Genomic DNA, 27304 nt, shown 5'->3' with positions numbered 1-27304 from the left:
AATACAACAGGTTAGTTCAGTCAAGTGTATAGGTGACAAATGGTTTGTGACTGTTACAATAATGACCACAGATCTAGCAAACATATCCAGCAAAGAAGAAACATCGGAGGGACACTGGTGCTTCATTCAACATTCACAGATCTATGTGAAGTAGCTCAGCATGGTAATCTGTGAGTGACGCCCTTGAAAGTTATACTGAGGCTGTATGGTGCACAAGGATAAGGATAAATTAGTCTGACACCAATTGCAATGACAAGAAGGAGGTTCTTGAGTTCCAGATTATAGACAGGGTACAATGGTCACTCATCTCAACTGGAGCAAGACTAAAGCTTGGGCTGGTAACCCTGAATGTGCCAACAGAGAAAGGGCAACAAAAAACTCCAGAATGAGAGGCTGAAGACCTCAGGGAGGGAGACAATATTCAAGCAAACTGCAAGATGGATGCCGACCATGTCAATGCAATGAAATGCATGAACTTAAGGTAAATGAAGCAGTTCCACAGGAAATAGTTCTTTCCAGAGACTAATGACACACCACAGGCAAACAACTCTTCCAATAGTAAAGAGGCTAGTGAAACCAGAAGTAGTAATAAATGTAAGCGAAAAGATCAAGATGAAACAACAGAATGCCAAATTTCATTTCAACAAGAAGCCAAACCGTTACCAGAGCTGAACATCGGAGAGGTAGAAAGGGTGCAAACCTTCAATGCTGTCAATAGGAGTCAGCACACATGGAAAATTGGTACATATGTAGAGAAATTGTTACCTCAATTCTATGCAAAGTGAACGATCAAATATACCAGCACAACTACAGGTATATCTAACAACTAGCAAAGCTGGTCCTTCTCAGCAATCGACTGGTCAGGAAAAGGGATCTAAACAGCTGCACTGAGTACAGAACTATTGTCAATCCCAGAGGATTGACAATAAACAACAACAGTCAATAAGGCAACAACAGTCACAGGCATTATACTCTCCAGGCAAAGAAAATCATCCAGCCAATGTCAAAGCGCATGCATTGCATTAAAGGATCTGTATAGTTTAAATACTAAGACTGGAATTTTACAGCACCTCCCACCACCATGGTGGGCTTTCTACTGGGGAAGCAGCTTGTGTGGCATTTAGCTTGCCTAGGCAGGGGTTGAGAATCCCACCCTATTTGTGCAATGCATGTGCAGAGACTGATTAGTAGAACAAACAGTTGGCAATGTATGAGAACAGTGTGTGTATAGTGGGTAACTTGGCAAACTCATAGTCACACAGAAACATGCGCGCTAATATCTTATTCTTCACTAGGAAACGGGGGTATTTGTATTTTTTTCATGTATGAAGGGATGCTTGGGTTTTCGAAATGCAAATCATATTAAGTGTACTACCAGTGTACTCGTGCTTGCCAAAGTCATATGATTCTGCCATGAGGCATGCCTCCTAAAAGGCTGCCATTTCTAACCAATTCAATGAAGACTCTCACTGAGTGCACACTGGTGAACACTGTTGCCCTTTTACATGAAACATACACCAGGCTTTTGAAATTCAAGTCGTGTAATAAACCAAAGGCAATCATTAGGTGGCTGAGCTGCAATTTGGTGACTGGTAGGAGATTGGCATTACGTTAGGCCTCAAAATTACCATTAGGTGTGTAGGTCTTTCTGATTGCTTTTGTATCACTATTTATGAATCATGGGGTGAAACAGGTAACCCCCCATGATCTTTTTAAGGCTTTTATAGTCATAGCAACGACCTTTAGCTGAATATATATTTCACATATCCACAGCCTGCAAAAATAAATTCCTTCTCATTCCAAAACATTTTTCTTAAATTTGTATGCATGTTTTTTATTACAGTGTTTAAATACTATTTTAGACAATGGTTCAGTTAAATAACTTGACAATATACATAGGATATTATGTTGGATTTTGAGTACTAACGTAAGAGAAATATTCACTTATCGGGTATTTAGCTGAGTGAAACTTTTCATTTTCCAAAGATAATATTATTAGTAGACATTACATATTCCGAATATTATAATACAACTGACTCAAATAGAAATTATCTAAAATAGAAAGTACATTTTAAATATCAAAACAATCAAAGTATGATTATTTTTTGTAAGCAAGATAGACTTTAAGATAGCATGTTTACAATTAACAGATACATAATTTAAAAAGAAAAACTGTGCTTTCTTACTTGTGCATGCAAGGCCCGTAATAAACCTGGTGTAAGTGTTGGTTTGCAGGGGGGCAGGGATGACGGTCTTTCGTCCCTTGATCTTCCTGGACGGTATCCTCCATTTGACAGATTTTGAAAGTAACTGCAGAAAGAATATATAGAACAATACTCTCCACAAAATCAATCAAAAGACTTCATGATGTATACTTTTTTATTTGGTAGGTAAAAAAAAAAGAAGCTATTTTCTATTCAAACTAAAGTTAATTATCTTTTTCAGTTAAAAAATAAGAAACAGGGCAGCACGGTGGCACAGTGGTTAGCACTGCAGTCTCACGGCGCTGAGGTCCCAGGTTCAATCCTGGCTCTGGGTCACTGTCCGTGTGGAGTTTGCACATTCTCCCCGTGTTTGCGTGGGTTTCGCCCCCACAGCCCAAAGATGTGCAAGGTAGGCGAACTGGCCACGCTAAATTGCCCCTTAATTGGAAAAAATGAATTAATTGGGTACTCTAAATTTAAAAAAAAATAAGAGACATATGGGGTGGGATTCTCCATCTCTGAGACTAAGTGTTGATGCCAACACAGAATTCGTGGACTTTCACGACAGAAAAACTGGCACCACACCTGGACCAATTCCGCTACTGCTAAGGGGCTAGCACTAGTGCAATGTGGAACATGATTGATTCTAATGAGAAATGGTGCCAGATACGCCAGGTTTACAATTCACACTCAAAAGATTGACAAGCTGCAGTCGCAAAAATACACTTCACTCCACACAAACATCCCACCCAACAAGATGGCAGTGAGGAGAGCAGCCCCGAGGTTTACCGAAGCCGAGCTGGAGACCCTCTTGTACGCAGTGAGGAGCGGCGGATGACCTTGTAGCTCGGTCTGGGAAGGAGGCTGCCAGCTGCCGCCATTTGCTGTGTTTGGGTGCAGGTGGCAGAGGCCGTGAACACTGTGGGCAACACTATCCGGATGGGCCCGCAGTGCCAAGAAAAACTGCACAGCCTCCTCAGGGCGGCTAGGGTGAGTAGGCAGCAATGTGCCCCTGGCACTAACCCGCTTCCCGCACACCTGTAACCCGACACTCTCCCCACCAGGAGGACGGCCGAACCTCCACCCTGCCCCACATGCGGGTACTCTTACCGGCCGCCATGGCCAGGTGCCCTGGCTACTGAACCAGCTGCTATCCACCCCCTGGGCTGCATGTTACCGGGCACAGCTGTCTCCAACACCCTCCATCATCCCAGAGAAACTCTCCTCGGTTGGGCACTTTAGTGAATAGGCTCCTGGGACACTACCTGGTGCCCACCACACAGTTGACCCGGTACAGTAGGTGGAGGTAGGAGCACCCAGGGGACGAATGGTCGGAGAGCAGGCCAATCCCAGGGACCAGCTGCCGTCCAGACGGGTACAGGGCTTCTGGAACATACAGTCCCATAGTGGAGACTACATGAGGGGTTGTCGGCACGCATTCAGCTCCTGCAGATACAGTTGGAGGAATCCAACCGCTTTCAGGAGCAGGAGGTGGTGCTGACAATGCGCGCCACCCAGGTCAACACTGCACAGGTGGCGTCCATGGTGGAGGCATTGGGGGCGACAGTTTCGGCTATGGACCAGCTTGTCCAAGGCCTGGTGCATTCTGTGCAGGCACTAGCCGAGGCTCAGGACAGGGTTGCCACCTCACAGGTGACCATGTCCCAGAACCACCTGGAAATCGCAGCAGCGCTCCTGAGCGTGAACTAGTCACAGCAGGCCATGGGTGGGAACGGCGGCGGATTGACCAGGCGCTGGCCAACGTGGCACAGACACAGAGGGAGGTGGCCCTGTCCCAGGGGGAGATGGTGCAGTCACTTGCTGATGTGACACCACCCCAGAAGGTGGTGGCACAGTCGCAGCCTGATGCAGCACAGTCCAAGATGGAGATGGTCTACTCCCTGTGCTCCATGGCCCCGAGAGTGGCTTCAATGGACAGGGCACCCAGTTATGGCGACTGGTATGGGTGCCGGCATCTGGTGCAGGGTGGGGTTTCGGCTGCCAGCAGGGTGGGCGGTTGTGGGTTACAGGTGTGTGGGGTTCTTACAGTGCTGCCTACTCATCCTGGACGTCCTGAGGAGATTGTGCAGTTTTTCCTGGCACTGCTGATCGGTTCAGATGGTGTTGCCCACGGTGCTGACCAATTCTGCCACCTGTGCCCAGGCCGGCTAGCAGCCTCCACACACCACAGGGTACATGGTGGCCCACCTCTTATCCATGGTGTCCAGCAGGGTCTCGGTTTCTGTGTCAGTGAATCTCAGGCCCGCACGCCTTGCTGCCATCTTGTTGGCTGGGATTGTGTGTGTGAGGAGTAAAGTGTGTATATGCGGCTGCAGCTTGTCAGCCTCCTTACTGAGTGTCAATCTCGAACCCGGCAAATCCAGCACCGTTTCTCATTGGAATCGATTGTGTTTCAGGTGGCGCCAGTGCTGGCACCTTAATGCAAACATTGAATTGATCCCGGTGTGATGCCAGTTTTGTTGTCGTGGGACTCCACGAATCCTGCCCCGACGTTAACACTTAGTCTCAAGAGAATCCGACCCCAAGTTTACACGGATTTCAATGAGGTTGAAAGATTCACCTAAAAATTGGATGAGCACTTAAAGGAAATAACCTTGCAGATCTACTGGGATAGAGTGGGAGAATTGCTCTACAGAGAGCCAAATGGGCTTGATGGGCAAATGGCCTGCTTTGTGCCATCAATGATTCTAAGATTCTGTGACAAATCAGAGGATGGCATCAGAGGTTATCCACATTGTTTTTGACTGATGTTCAATCCGTGCATGTCAGCAGCATGCATGTAGTGAAAGCCATGCAAGCACTTGAAATGTAATAGAGCAGACCATTTGGTTACTTAAATAATGCTACTGTTACCTAGATTTCTCTAGGCAAGTCCTGTAGTACTTAGGCTAAGTACGTTTCAAAATCTATGAATATATGCTGCATACTGCACAATCTCTTGCCACAAGTTATATGGTGACCAGCTGAGGAGGAGGAATATGTGGACAAGAAGGATGAGTCAAACTCCTCATACAGCCGTTTGAGTCCAATCTATCAGTAAATGATTCATCTACCCAGATATCAGTAAACACAATCTCAATTTGCAATCAGCAACAACCCTATACCTAATTTTCCCTCTATTGCTGACCACAGTTTATCTACTTGGTCATAATTCAAAATTAAAAGCCACCATAAAATAAAGTTTCCAAACCAAAGTTAAAAGTCAACCCATACCATATTGCATATAATGTTACCCTTGTGCATTCCCTGAGTCCTTCTCTCCGTGTGCCTTTGCAGGGAAGTCCTAGAGTTCCTCCTATAAAGTGCAATTCCAGTGGCTGCAAGCATGTATTGTGAAAGCAATTGTCTGCAAGCAACACTCTACTCTTGTTTGATTAGATAAGAACTGAAGACTATATAGGGCCGATCATGTATGTTCTGTACGATGCACTTATTGTACATCTCATTATTCCTGCTGCCTCTTCTAAACTCATGAAATGACAATCATGTCAGAAATCATGGCAAAGTCTATGCTTTTCAATCATATTTACAGCATATAGTCAAAGACTCTAGGAAATTAATAATGAATAGATTAAGATCAAAATACATGCTAAAAAAACTTAGCTTACAAATGTAACCTACTCTGTCGACCATTGAATAATATCTGCAGGCTGAGCCTTAATGCAGTCTTTCGTATACATTTTCAGAATATCAGGAAGTTGTGCTACAGAACCAAATTTCTGCGAAGAAGGCATCTTTGCCACTCCTATGAAAACATTGAATTAAAAATTAGCCACATGAATAAAGTATTTAGAACAGCTAAAATACCCTTCATATTTAAATAGCTGTATTGCAAAGTAAATAGTGCATTCACAAACTGTAAGGTCAGTCCTGTAGATACTGGCACAGTTGCCTCAGATAGATACATTGCATCAATGTTCTGTGTCATGATACCCTGGGCTAGTGCATGGTCAATTCAAGTTCAGGATGGAAATAAGTTTTTAAAATGTATCAATACATTGCAATAACAAGTTAAGAACGCAATAATCGGGCAGCACGGTGGCGCAGTGGTTAGCACTGCTGCCTTATGGCGCCGAAGTCCCAGGTTCGATCCCGGCTCTGGGTCACTGTCCGTTTGGACTTTGCACATTCTCCCCGTGTTTGCGTGGGTTTCGCCCCCACAACCCAAAGATGTGCAGTGTAGGTGAATTGGCCACACTAAATTGCCCCTTAATTGGAAAAAATGAATTGGGTACTCTAAATTTAAAAAAAAAGAACGCAATAAACAACAGGGCCAATTCCTTGATCAGGAGGAGGAGGAAAGGGAGGAAAAAGAATGCATTTTCTGTGCCACTCTTTGGACAGGTTGCATGACTCCACTAGATTCCTTGGGGCATTTAAAATCGTTAACATATGCTTCTTGTGTATCTTGAGTCTTGCTGGAGACATTTTAGGAAGCAAATCCAATGGGATTACATAGCTCTTACCGGACTGCAGTACCAAATGAAAGGTATGTAGATGCTTAAAGCTAAAAGATTGTATCAAGGGTTCTGAAATGTATGCATCCTTTATGTAGTAACTCTCACGAGACCAACAGGGATACCTCAATTGATCTCTCCATGGGACTCGTGGAAAACGAGCTCCCTCATATGGGTGGAGGCCCGTGCAGCTGGGACTTGCAAATCAGGCTAATAAATTCCAGTCCAGTCTGGGACCGGCGTGACCGGTAATCCCGATCGGTACCTTTGAACTGTAAACTGCGTTGTGGCCTTTACTTTGTATTGGTTTACTAAATACTGTTTAACTTACATTCTTGGGCTTCCTAACCATTTATACTGGCGATAAGGAAAGCATTGGCTGTGATTCTGGATGTCCTTGACCACTCCGGAATACCACTGCATGGGAGTGAGGTCAGCAGGTGTTTGAAAATGCCGCTTTTCGGAGGGTTGGAGGCATTTGACGCAGGTCTAGAAGACTGGGCCCAGTATTCTGAACAGGTGCGGTATTTATTCCAAGCAAATGGCATTGTTGGAGACAACCGACAGAAGGTGATACTCCTGACCACCTGCTCAGCCCTGACATTCAGCATAATAAAGAGCCTCACCCACCTGGCGGTCCCGGACTCAAAAGACATTTAGTGAACTTGTTGCGAATCATTATGACCCTAAGCAGTTGATGCTTATGCCTGTTCAATATGGCCGGGTGAACCCCAGGGGAATTGGTTACGGAATTTCTGATGCACCTTCACAAGTTAGCCAAACATTGCAACTTCGGCCCAACCCTCCCTGAAATGTTAAGAGATCATTTGGTGTGTCGAATTAATAATATGGCGACTCTTGCAAAGCTGCTGAACCAGCATCATGGGCAAACCTGATGGCCAAGGGCCACCGCGTTCTGACGGGACATCTCCCTGGAGGACAATGAGGAGTATCCACAACAGCGTTGCACTCGCAGTCGCAAGAACCATGGTGGTCGAGCTATTAGAAATGACAGTGAACGCTTCGCCCTGGCCAGGTGACACAAGCGCCTTGGACTTTTCACACTGCCCCCCCTCCCCCCCCCCCCCCTCCCCCCCCCCCCCCCCCCGAAGAAGACAGGAAACTAATGCAGTTAAACTGGATCACAGCCCAGTTAAAGTGGACCCGATTATGGGCGGCATAGTGGCACAGTGGTTAGCACTGTTGCTTCACAGCGCTCGGGTCCCGGGTTCAATTCCCGCTTGGGTCACTGTCTGTATGGAGTCTGCACGCTCTCCCAGTGTCTGCGTGGGTTTCCTCTGGGTGCTCCGGTTTCTTCCCACAAGACCCGAAAGATGGGCTTGTTAGGTGCATTGGACATTCTGAATTCTCCCTCAGTGTACCCGAACAGGCGGTGGTGTGTGGCGACTAGCAGATTTTCACAGTAACTTAATTGCAGTGTTAATATAAGCCTACTTGGGACATTAACAAAGATTATTATTATTATTATTATTAAGGCTTCAGGTGAAGGACCATCTTTTGGACATGAAAATCGACACAGGGGTTGCTGTCCCTATTATTGGACAACACACTTTCCAAAGACTGCATGTGTATCCTGCACCTGGGCTTGGTGGACACCAGGGTCTGGCTGGCAACTTACAACAGGGAACCATTGACCATCATCGGTACCATGGTGACCCTGGTTAACCATGGACAACAGTTGGTTAGGCTACCGCTAGTAGTGGTGCAGGGACCTGGGCCAAACCTCATATGCCATGATTGGTTACAAAGACTCCGTCTGGACTGGCAACAGATTTTTTGAAGTAAAATGTCCAGGCTGTCAAGCAAGCCCGGATACCTGAGAACCCAATGGAGCTGAGGTTGTTTTTAATTCGTCAATTATTACAGTTCATCCTGAACCTGGCTACCTGGTTGATGCCCCTGCACAGGGAGAACCAGAAATGGGCATAGAATGCGCTGCTGGTGGAAGCATTCGCCAGAGTGAAACGGCAATTGTTATCACCCAAACTGTTTATGCACTACGATCTATCAAAGCCATTCGTCATCACATATGCCTCTCCATTCGGTATCGGGGCAGTGTTCTCCCAGAGCTGGGATGGAATGGCCAATACCTTACATGGTCAGAACCCTAGCCAACGCAGAGGGCTGCTATGCAAAATTGAGAAGGACTGGCCATGATATTCACAGAAAATAAATTCCATCATTACTTCTATGGAAGTTATTTCACAGAGACATGGAACATAAGCCCTTACGTGACTTTTTTACGGAAGACATGATGAAAGCACCAATAGCTTCGGCTAGAATCCAATGAAGGGCTCAGCTCTTGTTGGCACGGTACAGTGGTTATCACTGTTGCCTCACAGCACCTTGGGTCACTATCTATGTGGAGTTTGCACTTTCTTCCCTTGTCTGCGTGGTTTTCCTCTGGGTGTTCCTGTTTCCACCAACATTTCAATGATGTGTAGGTGAAGTTGATTGACCATGTTAAATTGCCCCTTTGTGCCCAAAGCTATGCAGGTCAGGTGGGCTTACAGGGGTAGGCGGGGGAGTGAGCCTGGGTAGGCTGTTCTTTCGGAAGATCGGTGCAGATTCAATGGGCAGAATGGCCTCCTTTTGACTGTGCAAATTATATGATGAGTACACCTTTGAACATTGAGCAGGAGCACAGATCGCACATTTGGATGCCCTTAGCCGAATCCCACTGTCTGTAAGCTCCCCATCCCAGCCAGTAGCAGACAAAGTCATACTGACTTTGAACTTTATGGACACCCCACCCATGGCGGCCACACAAATCTGCACGTGGACCCAAAGGGGCCCTACATTGATAAAATTGTGCCACATAGTGTTACATGGCGGGCTACAAGGGGAACCCCCAGAGGAATTGTGGGCCTATCTGGCAAAACAGCAAGACCTCACTGTGGAGGATAGCATTCTCCTGTGGGGAGCTGGCATGGTCATCCCGCAGCCAAGCCAGCACATGATCTTGCAAGATTTGCAGAGCAGACACCGGGTGTTTCCAAAACGAAGATGCTCACAAACAGTTATGTGTGTTGGCCAGGGCTCGATGGCAACATCAAGTAAATAGTGCAGCAATGCGTGTTTTGTCAGGAACACCAGAAACTCCCTCCTACAGCCTCACTCACCCCTTGGGACTGGCCATTAAGCCCCAGGGTACATTTGCATGTCAACTTAACCGAGCCCTTCATGGGGGTCAATGCTTCTGCTCCTTATAGATGCCCACTGAAAGTGATTGGACGTGCACCAAAATGTCTTCTATCACACCTCGCGAATGACCATTGTAACGTTGTGCCAATCCTTCAGCACCCATGAGATCCCTGAGGTGTTTGTAGCGGATAATGGGGGTGAGGACCTCCAGTGATGAACTCCAGGTGTTTATGTCCACCAATCGGGTGAAAAGGTCTGAACCCATCCATACTCCAACGGTCTGGCTGAGTGGGCAGTCCAGACATTTGAACAGAGCATGAAGAAGCAGACTGCAGGGTCCATCTAAACAAAGCTGGTATGGTTTTTGTACAATTACTAAATGACGCCGGGGGAAAGCACAGGCAGAATTACTGAAGGGCCGATGCCTCCAGACCCGCCTGTGTTTAGCGTTCCCAAGCCTTAGCTGCAAGGTGGAAAGGAAACATGACCTCTAAAAAAGGTATCATGATCACCCAACAAGTGACAGCTTTCAAACCGGGGGAATTTTGGGCATGGCGCCCAGTAGGTCCCAAGGACTATGATGTGACCATCAATTCACTCAAGACACGATTGGAAGTAAACTGTGGTTTTAATAGACTTACAATTGAGCCTGCCTGCGACCAGAAGAACTGAGGGCAGGCTCGCAAGGCTGCAGCACTTTATACTTCCGGTAGTGGGAGGGGCCATGGGCCGAGCCGAGGGTGGAGCCCTGTACAAGCTCCTCATTTCCCCCTGTGGGCAGAGCTCACAGCTCACAGACAGAGCCCACAAGGACACAATACTATACAGTGTGAATTACATGAAGTACATTCACCACATTCACCCCCTGTAAAAAAAATCAGGACCGGTGGGGGTGAAATCGATGCAGTTTGAGCCGGTCCGGTGGCCGAGTCGTCCTTTGGGATCGGCGGAGCACAGGGTTTGCAGCCTCTTCGGGTGGCTGGGTGGTGACGGTCGGCGTGTATATGAGGGTGGACTCCGGGGGTGTTTCAATCCGAGCTCCGTTCCTGACCGGTGCGACGGGCGAAGGGGGGCACAGGAAACCTATAGGCGTGAGGGCGCAAGGCTTGGGGGGTTGGGTGGGGTGTAGTGTGAGGGGTACCTCGGCGGTGGTGCTAGTACTGGTGGATCCTGCAGGCACCAGGTCCCGGAGGGAAACGGTGTCCTGACGGCCGTCGGCATATTCAATAAAGGCGTAGTGTGGGTTCGAGTGTAGCAGTAGTACCCTCTCTACTAGTGGGTCCGTTTGATGTGTCCGGACGTGCTTCCGGAGGAGAACCGGGCCCGGTGTCCTCAACCAAGATGGCAAAGCCCCCATGGTAGTGCCCCTAGGGAAAATAAATAGTCGTTCGTGAGGGGTCTGGTTAGTGGCAGTGCACAGGAGGGACCTAGTTGCATGGAGCACGTCAGGGAGGACCTCCTGCCAGTGGGAGGTCGGTAGGTCCCTTTGAAATCGATGCTCAGGCATTCAAAGGGCTGGGATGCCTTTACCAGTGGGCCTTGTCTGGTCTACAGAAGTGCGGTTTGCACTCCGCGCAGATCGGGCAATCCCTGGTGATGGCGTTCACCTCCTTGGTGGAGAAAGGCAGATTTTGGGCTTTGACATAGTGGGCGAGCCGGGTGACCCCCAGGTGGCAGAGGTTGTTGCGGATAGCCTTTAGGCGGTCGTCTTGCGCGCCGGCGCATGTGCCGTGGGACAGGGCATCTGGGGTCTCGTCGAGCTTCCCCGGTCGATTATGATGTCATAATTATAGGTGGAGAGTTCGATCCTCCACCTCAAGATTTTATCGTTTTTTTATTTTGCCCCTTTGTGGGTTGTCGAACATGAAGGCCACCGATCTTTGGTCGGTGATGAGGGTAAACCTCCTACCTGCGAGGTAGTGCCTCCAGTGCCGTACTGCTTCCACAATGGCTTGAGCTTCTTTTTCGACTGAGGAGTGTCGAAGTTCCGAAGCGGAGAGGGTTCGGGACAAGAAGGCTACTGGTCTCCCTGCCTGATTCAGAGTGGCGTCGCTCTCCACCTGAAAGGGGACGGATTCATCCACCGCCCGCATGGTGGCTTTGGCGATGTCCTCCTTGATGCAGTTGAAGGCCTGGCGGGCCTCTGCTGACAGTGGGAAGAGTGTGGTCTTAAATAGTGGGCGGCCTTTGTCCGCATACTGGGGGACCCACTGGGCATAATAGAAGAATCCCAGGCACCTCTTGAGGGCCCTGGGACAATGAGGGAGAGGGAGTTGTAAGAGGGGGCGCATACGGTCCGGGTCGGGGCACAGGACTCCATTTTCCACGACATAGCTGAGGATGGCTAGTCTGGTAGTGCGGAAAACGCATTTCTTCTTATTGTAGGTGAGATTGAGTTTCTGGGCGGTTTGGAGAAATCAGTGGAGGTTGGCGTCGTGGTCCTGCTGATCATGGCCGCAAATGGTGACATTGTCCAAGTATGGAAACGAGGCCCGCAGCCCGTACTGGTCCACCATTCGGTCCATTGCTTGTTGGAACACCGAGACCCCATTCGTGACGCCAAAGGGGACTCGGAGGAAATGGAAGAGGCGGCCATCTGCCTTGAACGCCGTGTAGTGGCGGTCCTCCGGGCAGATTGGGAGCTGGTGGTAAGCAGACTTCAGATCCACCGTGGAGAAGATGCGGTACTGGGCGATTTGGTTGACCATGTCTGCAATTCTGGGAAGTGGGTACGCATCGAGGTGCGTGAACCGGTTAATGGTTTGGCTGTAATCAACCACCATCTGGAACTTTCCCCCGGTCTTGACGACCACCACCTGAGCCCTCCAGGGGCTGTTACTGGCCTCTATGACTCCCTCACATAGGAGCCACTGGACTTCGGCTCGGATGAATACTCTGTCCTGCAGGCTGTACCGCCTGCTGCGGGTGGCTACTGGTTTACAGTTAGGTTAGCGAAGAGTGGAGGAGGGTTGATTTTTAGAGTCGCTAAGCTGCATATAGTGAGAGGACATAGGGGTCCGCTGAAGCTGAGTGTGAGGCTCTTGAGGTTGCATTGAAAGTCGAGTTCGAGTAAGAGTGGGGCGCAGAGGTCGGGGAGTACGTACAGCTGGAAATTAGAGTAGCTGGCGCCCTGAATCGTTAGGGTCGCGACGGTGCACCCTTGTGTTTGGACCGCGTGCAAGCCCGAGGCGAGTTAGATAGTTTGCCGTGCAGGGAAGATAGGGAGTGAACAGCGCCTTACCAGGTCAGGATGTACGAAGCTCTCGGTGCTCCCGGAGTCGAAGAGGCACGGTGTCTTGTATCCGTTGATTTGAACGGACATCATCGAGCTCCGGAGGGGCTTCGGATGCGACTGGTCCAACGTGACTGCGTTGAGTTGCGGGTAGTCGGCGGCTCGATCAGCAGTGCTGGAGTGGCCCCGTGATGACTGTCCGCTGAGGTTGTAGTCGTCGAGGTGAACATCGGGTGATGGCCAAGATGGCGGCCCCCGTTGATCGCACGTGGCGGGCAATGAAGAAGATGGCGTCCAAGATGGCCGCCCCGTGGATCGCACGTGGCGGGCGGCGAGAAGATGCCGCCCAAGATGGCAGCCCCCATGACTCGCACATGGCCGGCCGCGTGGGCGAGGGTTGCCAAGATGGCGACCCCCATGAGTCGCACATGTCAGGCGGAGGCGGAGTCGGCAGACACGCAGCAACGTTGCGGGGCCTGCGGGCCTGCGAGTTGGAGGAGCGATTGTTCTGGACTGCGGGGAGTTAGAGGGTTTTGATTTTGCCAGGCATACTTTGGCATAATGTCCTTTTCGACCGCAGCTGTTGCAGGTTGCGTTGCGGGCCGCTGCCGTGGGTGTTGGGGCTGGCCACAAAAATAGCACGCTGGCGCTCCATAGTGAGTGGGTGGCCGTGCGCCGCAGGCCTGGGGCAGTCGCTGGTCGGGGGTCCACGATGGGGTCGCTTGGTCTGCGGGGAATAAGTTGAGACTTTGAAACGCGACCTCATAGTGGTTGCTAGCGCTACCGTGTCCTCCAAGTTCTGGGCCCCTTTTTCGAGTAGTCGCTGGCGCACATAGTTAGACCGGACCCCCGCAACGTACACATCACGGACAGCGAGTTCCATATGCTGGGAGGCAGTTACAGCCTGAAAGTTGCAGTCCCGAGCAAGGGCTTTTAAGTCGCGCAGGAAGTCCTGTAGCGACTCTGCGGGGCGCTGACGGCGGGTAGCGAAAATGTGCCGTGCGTAGGCCTCGTTTACCGGCCGCACGTATAATTGGTCGAACATAGTGAGGGCTTCAGTATAGGAGTCAGTACAGTTGAGTTGCGTAGAGATGCGATGGCTCACCCGTGCGTGCAGTAGGCTGAGTTTCTGCTCCTCTGTAGTCTCAGAGGTGGTCGATGCAGCCAGATAGGCCTTGAAACACCGAAGCCAGTGTAGAAAGGTTTCCTTCGCCTCTGCAGCCTGCGGGTCGAGGGCTAGTCAATCAGGTTTGAGGGCTGATTCCATAGTAGTTTTCTTAAGTCTATTAAATTAATGTGACCATCAATTCACTCAAGACACGATTGGAAGTAAACTGTGGTTTTAATAGACTTACAACTGAGCCTGCCTGCAACCAGAAGAACTGAGGGCAGGCTCGCAAGGCTGCAGCACTTTATACTTCCGGTAGTGGGAGGGGCCATGGGCGGAGCCATGAGCGGAGCCGAGGGTGGAGCCCTGTACAAGCTCCTTATCTCCCCCTGTGGGCAGAGCCGCGCAACGGCTCACAGACAGAGCCCAAAAGGACACAATACTATACAGTGTGAATTTCATGAAGTACATTCCCCACAGACTATGATGGAGAGAATGAGACCAATTTCATACATGGTCAGGACTAGGGAGTGGATCGTGCAAAAGCAAATAGGCCATCTCAAGGGCACGGAGCCTTCCCCAGAGAAAGCCACGCCTGATTAATCGGTACCTCGACCATCCTGTCTGCCGTCCTTTGGCCAAGAAACCCTTCCGACCAGGGACCGATGTCCAGGCCAGTATGATGCGGATAACCCAGCATCAGATACGGACACAGAATCCTCTCGGAGGACAAGGCAATCAGAGACCGGCCCCCGACAGGGGTCCTTCGCCGTCCTGCGTGAAAAAGACGCTCCCCGACAGGATACAGGATCCCTCTGACCTGGTCCGACAGCTGCTAGAAGCACAGCTACAGGCAAAGCAGTGAAGGAGACACCCCTCTACAATCTGTTGCAGGGGAACCTTCAAACGTTAGGGGAGAGGGATGTTATAACCTTCACGAAACTCACAGGGACATTCAATTGATCTCCCTGTGGAACGCGTGGAATAAGAGCCCCGTTGATAATGGGTGGAGGACCGCTGAGCTGGGGCTCATAAACCCACCGCATAAAAGCTGACCTAGACTGGGAGCGGTGTGACCGGCAGTCCTGGTTGGGACCTTTGGACTTTAAGCCAAGTTGCGGCCTCAACATTGTGTTGCTTTATTAAATACTATTTCACTTATCCTTTTGGGCCTCCTGAGCTTTTATACTTAAGAAAATTATTTTTGGTATTTCCACAAAAATCAATATGGTGGAAGGAAAAATGACAGGCTAAGAAAAGTGAAAATAGAGACTCTAACAAAGAGACAGTTCAAACACAAACTCCTTGTTTAATGGCTAGAAATTCAATTTTCTTGTGAGTAGCTAGTTGTAATCGGCTTGGCCAGACTGGTATTTCAGGGCACCCACTTAAAGTGGCGTGATTATCTCCTGCACTAGAGATAGCTGCACAAAGAAATTCACAAACCTGTTTGTGAAAATTTGCTGTGCCCATAATAGCTGCCATGTCTTCCCATACAGCAAAAGTATTTTCACTTCTCTGGATGTAAAATGCTTCAGAAAATAACGTGTTCATGATATGATGTGGTATATAAATGTAATCTTTTGTTTTCTTTCTCTTACATGGAGTACTACTTTGTCATCTTGTAACAGTTCAATTGTGAAATCGAACGGTTTGAAAACAAATTTAAGATTTCAGCAAAGGTTGAGAGCAGCACGGTAGCATTGTGGATAGCATAATTGCTTCACAGCTCCAGGGTCCCAGGTTCGATTCCGGCTTGGGTCACTGTCTGTGCGGAGTCTGCACATCCTCCCCGTGTGTACGTGGGTTTCGTCCGGGTGCTCCGGTTTCCTCCTACAGTCCAAAGATGTGCAAATTAGGTGGATTGGCCATGATAAATTGCCCTTAGTGTCCAAAATTGCCCTTAGTGTTGGGTGGGGTTACTGGGTTATGGGGATAGGGTGGAGGTGTTGACCTCGGGTAGGGTGCTCTTTCCAAGAGCCGGTGCAGACTCGATGGGCCGAATGGCCTTCTTCTGCACTGTAAATTCTATGATAAAATGTTTCCCCCAAATTGGAATCAATATATTATAAATAGCCAAGGAGTAGGTGCATGTTGCATGTGTCTTGTCTTTACATATCTGCTTTCAGATGAAATCAAATTGCCTGTGTGTCTTTGAGGATGTGACAGAGTGGGCATCAGGTAGATGAGCTGAGGGGTATAGAATAGGACGGAATGCTAGGGGCACCTTTCCTGGCACTTGTGCATATGCCCTGATCCCACCGCAGTTTTACATGGTAATCTCACCCTTGGGAAAATTGAAGCCCTGAAGTGGCTTCTTCCCACCACAGCGCAATTTTTACAACAGCAGGCTGAATGAGGATTGAATGAGGAAGTGTGAGGAAAAGAGGAATAGTTGGGAAGATGAAGGGATGGAAGTGAAGGATTGGGAAAGCATTAGCACTGTGGGGAATGTATGTATGGACAGCTGCTGAGCACCGCATTTACTTCACAGCCTCCACTCCAAACGAAGCCTGCAGTCACTAATGGCGTCTATCTTCACTATTTCATCCACTGACACCACCATGCAACCTTCAAAAAGTTTTGAGAAGCATGCAAAAGATATAGTCATCCTGATTTTCACACAAGCAGGATTCAGGCAGGCATGGCATATCTACTATGAATTTTTGACAGGCTGTCCACCAAATCATGTTGGGAAATAGGCATCCTGCCCAATTTCTTGCTGCAGTTTCTGGCTCACTAAAACAGGAATGCAGCTCTTAAAGTGAGATTGCATACTTTGCACCACCATGAAGTGAATTATTTAGGCTGGAATCAATTGGCGGATGCTTCCAGTTTCTTTCATGCCTTTTTGGACACTTTGGTGTGGCAGGCCATAGAAAACTAGGTAGTTCACTTCCTGAAAACCCGCAGGAGCATCCTTCCAGTGTCAATCCTGCAGGCTATAGCCAGAATGGCTAAAAGAATCAGCGTTGGCAGCTTCATCCCTGGAAACCGGCTTCAGGGAAATGGTCTCACAAGTGCACTGAGGGAGAGTACAGCTTTTCATCTTTCCATCCTTCTCATTGTCATATTATTTTACTTCCTCTCCATCACCTTCAACAAATTCTCCTCACCACCATAACCTTCAGTGCACTATATCTCAAGGACACACTGGAAACTTTATTTCTCATTAACAACAAGCTCTTCTATTGCCCTATTCATACTGCACACCGACAGCAGATACACAATATTACAAATCCTATGCATTTCCACTTACCTTTTCAACAGTCACTCACTAACTCTCACCCTCTCCTCTCTGCAAGATAAAGCAGCACATGATACCAGCAAAGATTAAAATTGGGGGAAAGAACCCAAATTGCAAGTTGCAAAGAAATTGGGATGTTCTCAAGAAATTGATGATTACCATCACATTCTGGCTGTCAAATGACAAGTAAAGGTTTAAGGTGGTAATATCCTGCAAAACATTTAACTAACATATCCAGAATAAAAGCACATACCAAACCTGTGGCTTCCACCACCTAGACTAGTGTTTTTCAAACTTTTTCTCCCAGGACCCACTATTACCTACTGGCTGAACTTCACACTTCACGACCCATGCCAGCCGACCATTGCAACCCACACCAGCCGACCTGCGTGACCCACACCAGCTGACCTTCACAACGCACCATTTTTGCTTACTTTTAACGTGATAGGTGAGTCTCCTTGGTCCACACTATCTCAGTCTAATCAGCTTCACTGGAGGAGAGGGCAATGCATATATCAGGTGCAGAGTTCAGCCACTTCCTTTGTGCTGTTTTCATCTTTGTGAGGACAGAAATTCCAATTTTGTGCATGTAGGTCATTGTGAAGGGCAATAGCAACAAAATGCTTGTTTTACTCAGCACTGAATATGTCTCGGAGACATTACTTCAGAATGCTGACAGCCTCATGGACTTGTGGTGTGTTTTTTATGTGCTGTCACAGGTGAGGCGCAGAAGTTCAGTCTCTTCATTTGGAGTCAACTGGAAGTTAATAATTGACTCTGGACTCTCAACTCAAAAGGATTTTTCACCCACCTCTTCTCTTTCAAAAATCTGAAACTTCTCCTCTGGAAAGTACTAACGAAAACTGTTATCAGTTATGTGGATAACTTGCTCCTATACATCTCAGACCCGTTAGGGGGGCTGGGGAAAATTATGCGGATCTTAGGGGAATTTGGCAAGCTTTCAGGGTATAAATTGAACATGGGGAAAAGATGTTCGCGATCCAGGCGAGAGGGCAGAAGAGACTGGGAGAGCTGCCATTTAGAATGGTAGGGAAGAGCTTTCGATATCTGAGAATCCAGGTGATTCGGGAATGGGAGACACTCCACAAGTTAAACCTGTCCCGGCTCGTAGAAAAAATGAAAGAGGACTTTAAGAGATGGGACATGCTCCCGCAATCACTGGCGAGGAGGGTACAGACCGTGAAAATGACGATCCTCCCCAGATTCCTGTTTTTCTTTCAGTGCCTCCCTATCTTCATCCCGAGGGCCTTTTTTAAGCGAGTGAATAAGTTGATTTCAGGCTTTGTGTGGGTGGGCAAAGCACCGCTAGTTAAGAAAGTATTGTTGGAGCGTAGTCGGGGGTTGGCGCTGCCGAACGTTTGTAACTACTACTGGGCGGCCAATATAGCCATGATTTGGAAGTGGGGGGGGGGGGGGGGGGGGGGGGGGGTCGGTTTGGGAACGGGTAGAGGCGGCATCGTTATAGTACACTAGTTTGGGTGCACTGATAACGGCACCTCTGCCATTCTCACCGGCCCAATACTCCACAAGTCCAGTCGTAGTGGCGTCTCTGAGAATCTGGGACCAGTGGAGGAAATATAAGAGAGTGGAGGGAGCATTGGTTTGGACCCCGATATACAATAACCATCAGTTTGTACTGGATGAAGGGTTCCGGAGATGGCAGAGCGCAGGAATTGGGAGGGTGGGAGATCTATTTTTAGACGGGTGCTAAAAAGATTGAAAGATTTGGAGGATAAATTTGAATTGCCAGCAGGGAATGGGTTTAGATATATGCAGGTACGAGATTTTTTTGAGAAGGCAGGTTCCGACCTTCCCACTCCTGCCACTACGGGGGATACAGGACAGGGTAGTTTCCAGAACATGGGTGGGAGAGGGGAAGGTATCAGATGTCCACCAAGAAATTATGGAGTCGGAGGAAACCCTGATAAATGACCTAAAGGGCAATTGGGAAGACGAGCTAGGGGGAGAGATAGAGGCAGGTCTGTGGGTGAGGGCTTAAGCAGGGTTAACACATACTCATCATGTGCCAGGCTTAGCCTGATACAGTTCAAGGTAGTCCACTGGGCCCACATGACGGTGGCCCGGATGAGCAGGTTTTTCTGGGTAGAGGGCAGATGTGCAAGGTGCGCGGGAAGTCCGGCAAATCGTGTCAATATGTTTTGGGCATGCCTGAAGCTTAGAAGGTTTTGGCAGAGGTTCGCTAAGGCAATGTCCACAGTACTTAAAACACGGGTGGTGCCAAGTCCAGAGGTGGCAATTTTTGGCGTGTTGAAAGAGCCGGGAGTTCAGGGGGCGAAAGAGGCTGACGTTTTGGCCTTTGCCTCCCCGGTAGCCCAGAAACTATCCTACTATTGTGGAGGGATTTGAAGCTCCCGAAATTACAGGCCTGGGTTTGTGACATGGCTCGGTTTCTCAGTCTCGAGAAAATAAAGTTCCCCCGGAGACGGTCAATGCTAGGGTTCGGCCGGAGTTGGCAGCCGTTCGTCGACTTTCTCGAAGATAATTAAAATGTCAGCAGAAGCAGAAATTCAAAGGGTAGGGGGGAGAGTATTGTTTTATTGCTGTGGGTGTGAAAAATGGGATGGGGATGGAAATGTTTATCGTACCATGTTTATGTTGCTGTTATTGTTATTATTATAAAAATTACAAATACCCCAAACTATTGATCAGTGCAGCCAGATGCGACTGAACAGGTCTATTGACAGTTCCCTTACTAACACTGCTTTCTTTGACATGTCTTCGAGGTGTGGAGAACATGTAGTAGTTTTGGCTTTGTACTGGCACTTACAAAATTTTCAATGACTTTAGGAATACATCTATTTCTTCACAGTGCTGAATGCAATTATCATCCTTCCCTTGCAATTTGAGGTTCAGTTCATTTAGAATTGAGAAGATGTCAGCAAGGTAAGACATAATTAGCATCCAACTCTCATTTGCCAGTACTAACCTGCATATCTCAAACATGGGCTTTGCATCCTGATTTGCATTGGCACAATTAACAAAACCATACCTCAGGAAATCATCTTTATAGTGCGTTGTTCCAATTTCAGTTTCTTCTTCGTAGGTTGTTCTCCAAATGCCCTGGAGCTCTGTATACAGCTCACACAAACACTGCTTTGTCCTGAAATGGACTCTTCTGGGAAGCCCTCTCCATCAGATTAAGTTGTAAGTTCCTGGCCTGTTTGTGTCTCTGGCTTTCTCTTACTGATAACTAAATGATCCATCTTCAGTTCTTCACAGTCCTCTTGTCTTGCTTGCTGGCAGCTAGAAAATGGAGGAACCTCTTCTCTGTGATTTGCGGCAATAGCACGGATGTACAGTGTTGAATGTACGATGTCAGTGTTTGTGCAGGGCATGTGACCTGCTCTATTGTAGCCACCTGGGGTGGCCACTTCCCGATTCCAAAATGGAGGCCCGCAAAGAATACAGGGAAAAGTGGTCAGGCACAGGTGCAAGGTTTCCTGTGTATTAAGACTTGCAAAAACCCAGACAGAACCGAAACCAGCAACCATCTACATATTAATGAGCGATCCCCAGAAATAATTAGATACATTGAAATGATCGGGACCAAGCCAGACTCCCTGGCGCCAGCGGGAGCTAGGACAAAGGAAGGCCAACGGACACATAGGAATCGTCCAGCGATCAGGGAACAGCTCCAGTATTGGAGAAATCGATCCAAAGGATTGGGACTTGGTCCAATTGATTGGGACCAGGTCCGGAGTCCGCCCAAAAGGGCGCAAAACCCCTGGGGACTATAAAACAGAGTACCCAAGTTCAATTTGTCCTTCTTGGCAGGATCTCTCAGCAGCTCGAAACAACACTTGACCGTGACTCTCAACAAGGAGAGACCTGCCTAGCAGCTGCACCAAGTAAGTCTCCAGTCAACGCATGCTATGAGATAGGCGCTCGTAGCTACTAGTCCATACCAGCTTGAAACCTGCAGCCTCAGAACTGAACAAAGGCCATTGTTCCTCTGACTTGGTGGGCCCTTCCAAAAGCTAAGTATAGGCCTTTTAGTGTTAGTGATAGTCTAGTAAGTAGAGTTTTATGCATGAGTAGTGATTGACTGTGTATAATAAATGTGTTTGATTTGAAACTTACTAACTGGTGTATTGAGTTATTGATCAGCACTTGGCTTTGAACTTTGTGGTGGTATCAGAAAGATATCTGGCGACTCTAGAGCAAAGGTTATTAAACAGAGAAATTAAGTGTAAAACACAATTAGCAACACTATGCCGTTGCTTGTGGTGGGAAGACTGCATCATTCGCAATTAAAGGCCATTCACGGCCCGCATTCTCAACTTAAAAAACGGTCATTAACGGGATTCGTAAAAGCTTCTCCCATGATCGGGAATACCGCGATCAAGCATGCCACCACCCTCCCAACACCTGCCCGCAACCCACTATGGCTTGCGACTCGCAGTTTGAGTAACCCTGACCTAGAAGAACAAAGGCAGCAGGTACATATGAAGACCTCCTTCAAATTCTCCCCTAAGTCACACACAATCCTGCCTTGGTAATATACTACCATTCCTTCACTACTGCTGGGTCAAAAGTCTGGAACTCCCTGTGAATATACCTGTACCGTATGGAATGCAGAACTTCATGGCGGCACATGCAAATTACTATCTTTTCAAGGTCAATTAAGAATGGGCAGTACATACTGGCCTTTCCAGCAAATGGCCACATCCCACAAATGAATTTCATAAATTCAAATTTCAAACAGCAACAAATCTCAAAGTTGCATGCTTTCACATCGCTATTTGCTGATTGTCATCAAAGGTATCTCAGTGGTTCAATTATTGGGGTCAGAGCTACCAAAATGCTGTTTTTTTCCAGAATGTCTATTTAAACAAACGGCTCACGAAACTGCTTTGCCGAAATGTAACTCGGATATTCATCTTCATATATTCATATTCAAGTTAAGCAGGAAGCTGCCTGAAATGGTAGTTATCTGTCAAACCGCTGAAAGTAGTTCCTGTCAATCGGTGCTAATTGTTGCCACAGAAAGCTGAGCTACTAATGAGTCATCAGGAGCTCCATAAAAGCAGAGATATTTTAAACCTGCACATAGAAAGGGACACACAAACATGAGACTACACCTGAGTGAGGCATAGATTGAGTGAGGAGTTGAGAATTTGGATCAGATGGGAAGTCAGTGCAGTCAAAGAGGTGCTCATTTTTCTACTTTCTTCGGGCTCCAGTGGCTGATTAATTTCCTTCCTCGTCTCCAAACTTGGTGTTACTGTCTATTTCTTTATCTGTTCAAATTATTAACTAATTGAATAAATAAGGTAGGTCAGAAATGGCAATGTTGGTGATGTGCCATGACTGCAGCATGTGGGGATCTGTGAAATGCAGGGCATCTATGGAATGTAATGAACTGTTCTTTGCAATTGAGAGTGTGTGTTCAGATAGCTGTATTGCCTGCCCAGTACCAGAATTTGGGATGTTTGCTAAGGGCTGGAAAGGAACGTGCAGTGGAAAAGGAAAATCCAGTCACCATGGTTCAAGTAATGACGTAGGTAAGATTGAAAAGAGGGTCTGCATAGCGAGTATGAGGAGCTAGGCACAAAATTAAAAAGCAGAATTTCAAAGGTAATAATCTCTGGAAACCAGGATAGAGATGAGAAATGATAAAAGCAAGAAGTTTCTTGGGGGAGTGAGGTATAGGCCCCCTAACAGTAACCACAGTTAGAAGTCTTACAACACCATGTTAAAGTCCAACAGGTTTGTTTCAAACACGAGCTTTCGGAGCGCTGCTCCTTCCTCAGGTGAATGGAGAGGTATGTTCCAGATACATTTATATAGACAAAGGAACATATAAATGCAGTGGGGGAGGGGGAGTTCCATGAGGGGGCGCATGCGGTCGGGGTCGGGCCCTAGAACTCTGGTCTGAACCACATAGCCGAGGATGGCTAATCGGTTCGTGCTGAACACGCACTTCTCCTTGTTGTAAGTTAGGTTGAGGAAAGTGGCGGTGTGGAGAAATTTGGAAAGGTTAGCGTCATGGTCCTGCTGGTCGTGGCCGCAGATGGTGACATTGTCCAGGTATGGGAAAGTGGCCTGCAGTCCGTACCGGTCAACCATTCGGTCCATCTCCCGTTGGAAGACCAAGACCCCGTTGGTGACGCCGAAGGGAACCCTAAGGAAATGGTAAAGGCGGCCGTCTGCTTCAAACGCAGTGTATGGGCGGTCCGCCTTACGGATGGGGAGCTGGTGGTAGGCAGATTCCAGGTCCACTGTCGAGAAGACCCGGTACTGTGCAATCTGATTGACCATATCAGATATGTGTAGGAGGGCGTACGCGTCAAACTGCGTGTACCGGTTGATGGTCTGACTGCAGTCAACGACCATCCTGTTTTTCTCCCTGGTTTTCACCAGTACCACTTGGGCTCTCCAGGGGCTGTTGCTGGCCTCGATGATACCTTCCCGCAGCAGCCACTGGACCTCAGACCTGATGAAGGTCCTGTCCAGGGCGCTGTACCACCTGCTCCTGGTGGCGACGGGTTTGCAATCCGGGTGAGGTTTGCAAAAAGGGAAGGAGGGTCAACCTTAAGGGTCGCGAGTCTGCAAACAGTAAGGGGTGGTAGGGGACCACCAAATTTCAGGGTTAGGCTCTGGAGGTTGCACTGGATGTCCAGGCCGAGTAGCAAGGCAGCGCAGAGGTTCGGGGGGACGTAGAGCCGGAAGCCACTGAACTCTATGCCCTGGGCAGTGAGGGTTGCAATCCAGTACCCCCGGATCGCCACGGAGTGGGATCCGGGGGCCAGGGGGATTCTTTGGTTAGCGGGGTGTACCGCAAGGGAGCAGCACCTTACCGTATCGGGGTGGTTGAAGCTCTCAGTGCTCCCAGAGTCAAGAAGGCAGGATATCTCGAGCCCGTCGACCTTCACCTTTGTCGAAGCGGTCGCGAAGTTGTGTGGTCGAGACTGGTCGATCGTGACCGAGGCGAGACGCGCCTGGTCGTCGGCGGTTGCAGGCGATGTGCGGCCCGATGAGGTGCTCTACGGGCAGGGGTCCTGAAGCAGGTAAGATGGTGGTGCCCCCGGGCCGCACGTGTCCTGGGACAGGCAAGATGGCGGCACTCTCGGGCCACACGTGTCCTGGGGCAGACAAGAGGGTGGCGCCCATTGGTTCTGAGGCAAGCAAGATGGCGGCGCCCACAGGCTGCACATGGTCTTAGGAGAGGAAGATGGCGCCGCCCACTTGCCGCATGTGGGGGGTGCCAGGACAATAGTGCGACTGAGCGGGCCTCGCACACTGCAACGAAATGTCCCTTCTTGCCACAGACGTTGCAGAGTACGCTCCATGCTGGGAAGCGCTGCTGGGGGTGTTTTGTCTGTCCGCAGAAGTAGCATTTGGGTCCCCTGGGGTTGGTTGGCTGCCACGCGGCGCAGGCGTGGGGTTGACTGAGGGCAGTTGCTGATGGGGTCCACGATGGGGTGGCCGCCAGCGGGGTCCACGATGCACGGGGGGGGGGTGGGCCGTGCGGTCGGGGGCATAAGCCTGTATGTTGCGTGAGGCGACCGTGAGCGAGAGCGCTACTTTCTTGGTTGCCGCGAGGTCAAGCGTGGCCCCTTCTAAGAGGCGCTGGCGAATGTAGTCAGACCCTATGCCCGTAACGAATGCGTCTCTCATTAGCAGGTTCGAATGTTCAGTGGCCGAAATGGTCTGGCAGTCACAGTCTCTCACCAGGGCAAGCAGGGCATGCCAGAAATCTTTCATCGACTCGCCGGGAAGTTGGTGCCGCGTGGACAGGAGGTGCCTTGCGTAGATCTTGTTGGTCCGCTGAGCGTAATTCTCCTTCAGTAGCGCCATGGCCTCTGCGTAGGTCGGCGTGTCCTGGACGAGGGGAAAAACATTGGAGCTCAGCCGCGTGTACAGAATCTGGAGCTTCTGTGCTTCTGGGATTGGGTCTGGCGCAGACCCGATGTATGCTTCAAAGCAAGCTAGTCAATGTTTGAAGTCTTTTTTGGTGTTGTCTGCTTGAGGATTCAGCTGCAGGTGATCCGGCTTGATGCGGAGGTCCATCTCTGAAAATCTCTGTGTAATAAATTGATGCACTATCAATTACGAGACGAGAATAGAATGTAATCGAGGCTTTATTACACAGAGATGTGTGGCCTCCTACAGCAGCTGGCGAAATGGCTGCTGTTCAGAGAGCCCACACATTTATACTCCGCCTACTGGGCGGAGCCAGCAGGCAGGGATCTACCCCCGTACCTGTAGTACAGGGGCCTTACCGTAATACCCATATATACAATATAATACAACAGTGGTGACTACCACAATTTGCATGGATTTCAATGTCATTAGCGGGTGGGGCACTTCATGCTCCACCCCTCCGCGATGATCCACCCCACTTAGGTGGAAGTCATCTGGGTGCTAATTGGTGCAAGTATTTAGAAGCAGGGCCTGGGTGCAAAGGCTGTTGAGCGACAACGAGAAGTTATGAAAGCTTCCCAAACTGTTGGGCTTGCTGGGGGTTGGCTGCCTGGGCCGGGGGAGGGGGGGGGGGGGGGGGTGCATAGCGGGGAACGACTTGGTGTCCCCATTGAGATTGGGGTGGCCTGGATCAGACTCCCATTGCTGAAGTATGTGTTTTAAACGCACCTAGTGGGGCTACATACACAATCCTGGCTGTTCACTCTGCTGACTGCTCACTGTATCCTGTAAATGTTCAGAGAGCCTTTGGTCATCTAGGAGCCCAAGCAGACCACCTCTCTGGAAACCTTCTGACCCCATCAACAGGATGGGCAAGCTCAATTAGTAGCACACCAAGTGTTGGTACTCCTCAGTGTACTCGTCAGAGGCGCAGCCCCGCTGCATGGGAAGCAGGGGAATATAGAGGCCAACCCAAACTAAGGATATCTGCACCGTGGCCTTTGGCACTCTCCCTGGCATGCTGCCCCTCTCAGGGCAGAGGCCTCACCAGTGATACTATCAACTAGCAGCACTCTCAAGACCATCAGCTGTCTCCAAGTGTAGCCGGCCCCCCACCCGTCCTGCCCCTGGACAGGTTGTCACAACCTGTGTGACACACCCAGGACCCACATCACACTGCAGCTAAACTCCCACGCTCATCCCCATCTGTAAGACTTGCCCACGCACAAGCCTCTAATCATGGAAGCGATTGGTGGCACAAGATTGGTGGCACACAGTGACCCTCTCCACTGCACAACCAGGTGTCACCTTGCTGCAAGATAATACATGGCCCACCCAGTGAGGAAACCTACAGTAGGACCCACTGGAGGAAACAGAGAATGAATTCTGGAGAACAGCCAGCTATGCTTGCTATCTACCTGGGCTCAGCTGCCGTTGCAGATGCACAGAGGCTGGAGGAGCAGGGTCAGCTCAGGGAGGATCCTGCACAAGAGGAGCCTCCCCCAAAGGAGCAGGGACCAGCCAGTGAGGCTGAAGTGCCGGCTGTTCAACAAGCCGAGAAGAAGTTGTGAAGGAGGCGCCGCATCAGGATACGTATATACTGTTGGTGCCTGTCCTTTGAGCTGTTGCCAGACCGCCTGTGTCGCCAAGGACTTTGTCTAACCACTGAGACCTTGCACCACCTGTTTCATGCGGTGATGAAACTGTCACCGTGGAGGTTTGGAGGAGGACACCTGTTCTCGATGGGCGTCAAGGTGACGGGTTGCCCTGAACATTTATGCCTCTCGCTCTTTTTAGGGCTCAAGTAGGGAACTGTGTGGGATTTTGCAAACGTCCACACATAGGTGATTCTGCGATATGACTTAAATCCATGTGCCTGGGCAGTAGACTATAGAACCCACAGTCTGGATCAGGCCTACCAGGATGGCTGACAGCAGGATTTGCCACCATCGCTGGCATGTC

At 49.2% G+C, this 27304-nt stretch overlaps 2 protein-coding genes across 3 annotated transcripts in view; one reads left to right on the top strand and one right to left on the bottom strand.

Annotated features, from left to right (window-relative positions):
• Positions 1 to 27304, top strand: part of kalrna (kalirin RhoGEF kinase a) — a 1222490-nt gene that overhangs the window by 130433 nt on the left and 1064753 nt on the right. The window lies entirely within an intron of this gene.
• Positions 1 to 27304, bottom strand: part of LOC119961937 (ropporin-1-like) — a 122809-nt gene that overhangs the window by 72989 nt on the left and 22516 nt on the right. For both annotated transcript variants that reach the window (XM_038789524.1, XM_038789525.1), the window contains 2 exons: positions 5847 to 5970; positions 2187 to 2310 (listed from right to left, as the gene is read on the bottom strand). In XM_038789524.1, coding sequence (XP_038645452.1) covers positions 2187 to 2310; positions 5847 to 5959 — 237 coding nt within the window. In that variant the 5' untranslated portion in view covers positions 5960 to 5970. The remainder of the gene's footprint in view (positions 1 to 2186; positions 2311 to 5846; positions 5971 to 27304) is intronic.

This window comes from Scyliorhinus canicula, chromosome 2, assembly GCF_902713615.1.
Source record: "Scyliorhinus canicula chromosome 2, sScyCan1.1, whole genome shotgun sequence".
NCBI classification, from domain to species: domain Eukaryota; kingdom Metazoa; phylum Chordata; class Chondrichthyes; order Carcharhiniformes; family Scyliorhinidae; genus Scyliorhinus; species Scyliorhinus canicula.
This window is presented reverse-complemented; position numbering and strand designations above follow the sequence as displayed.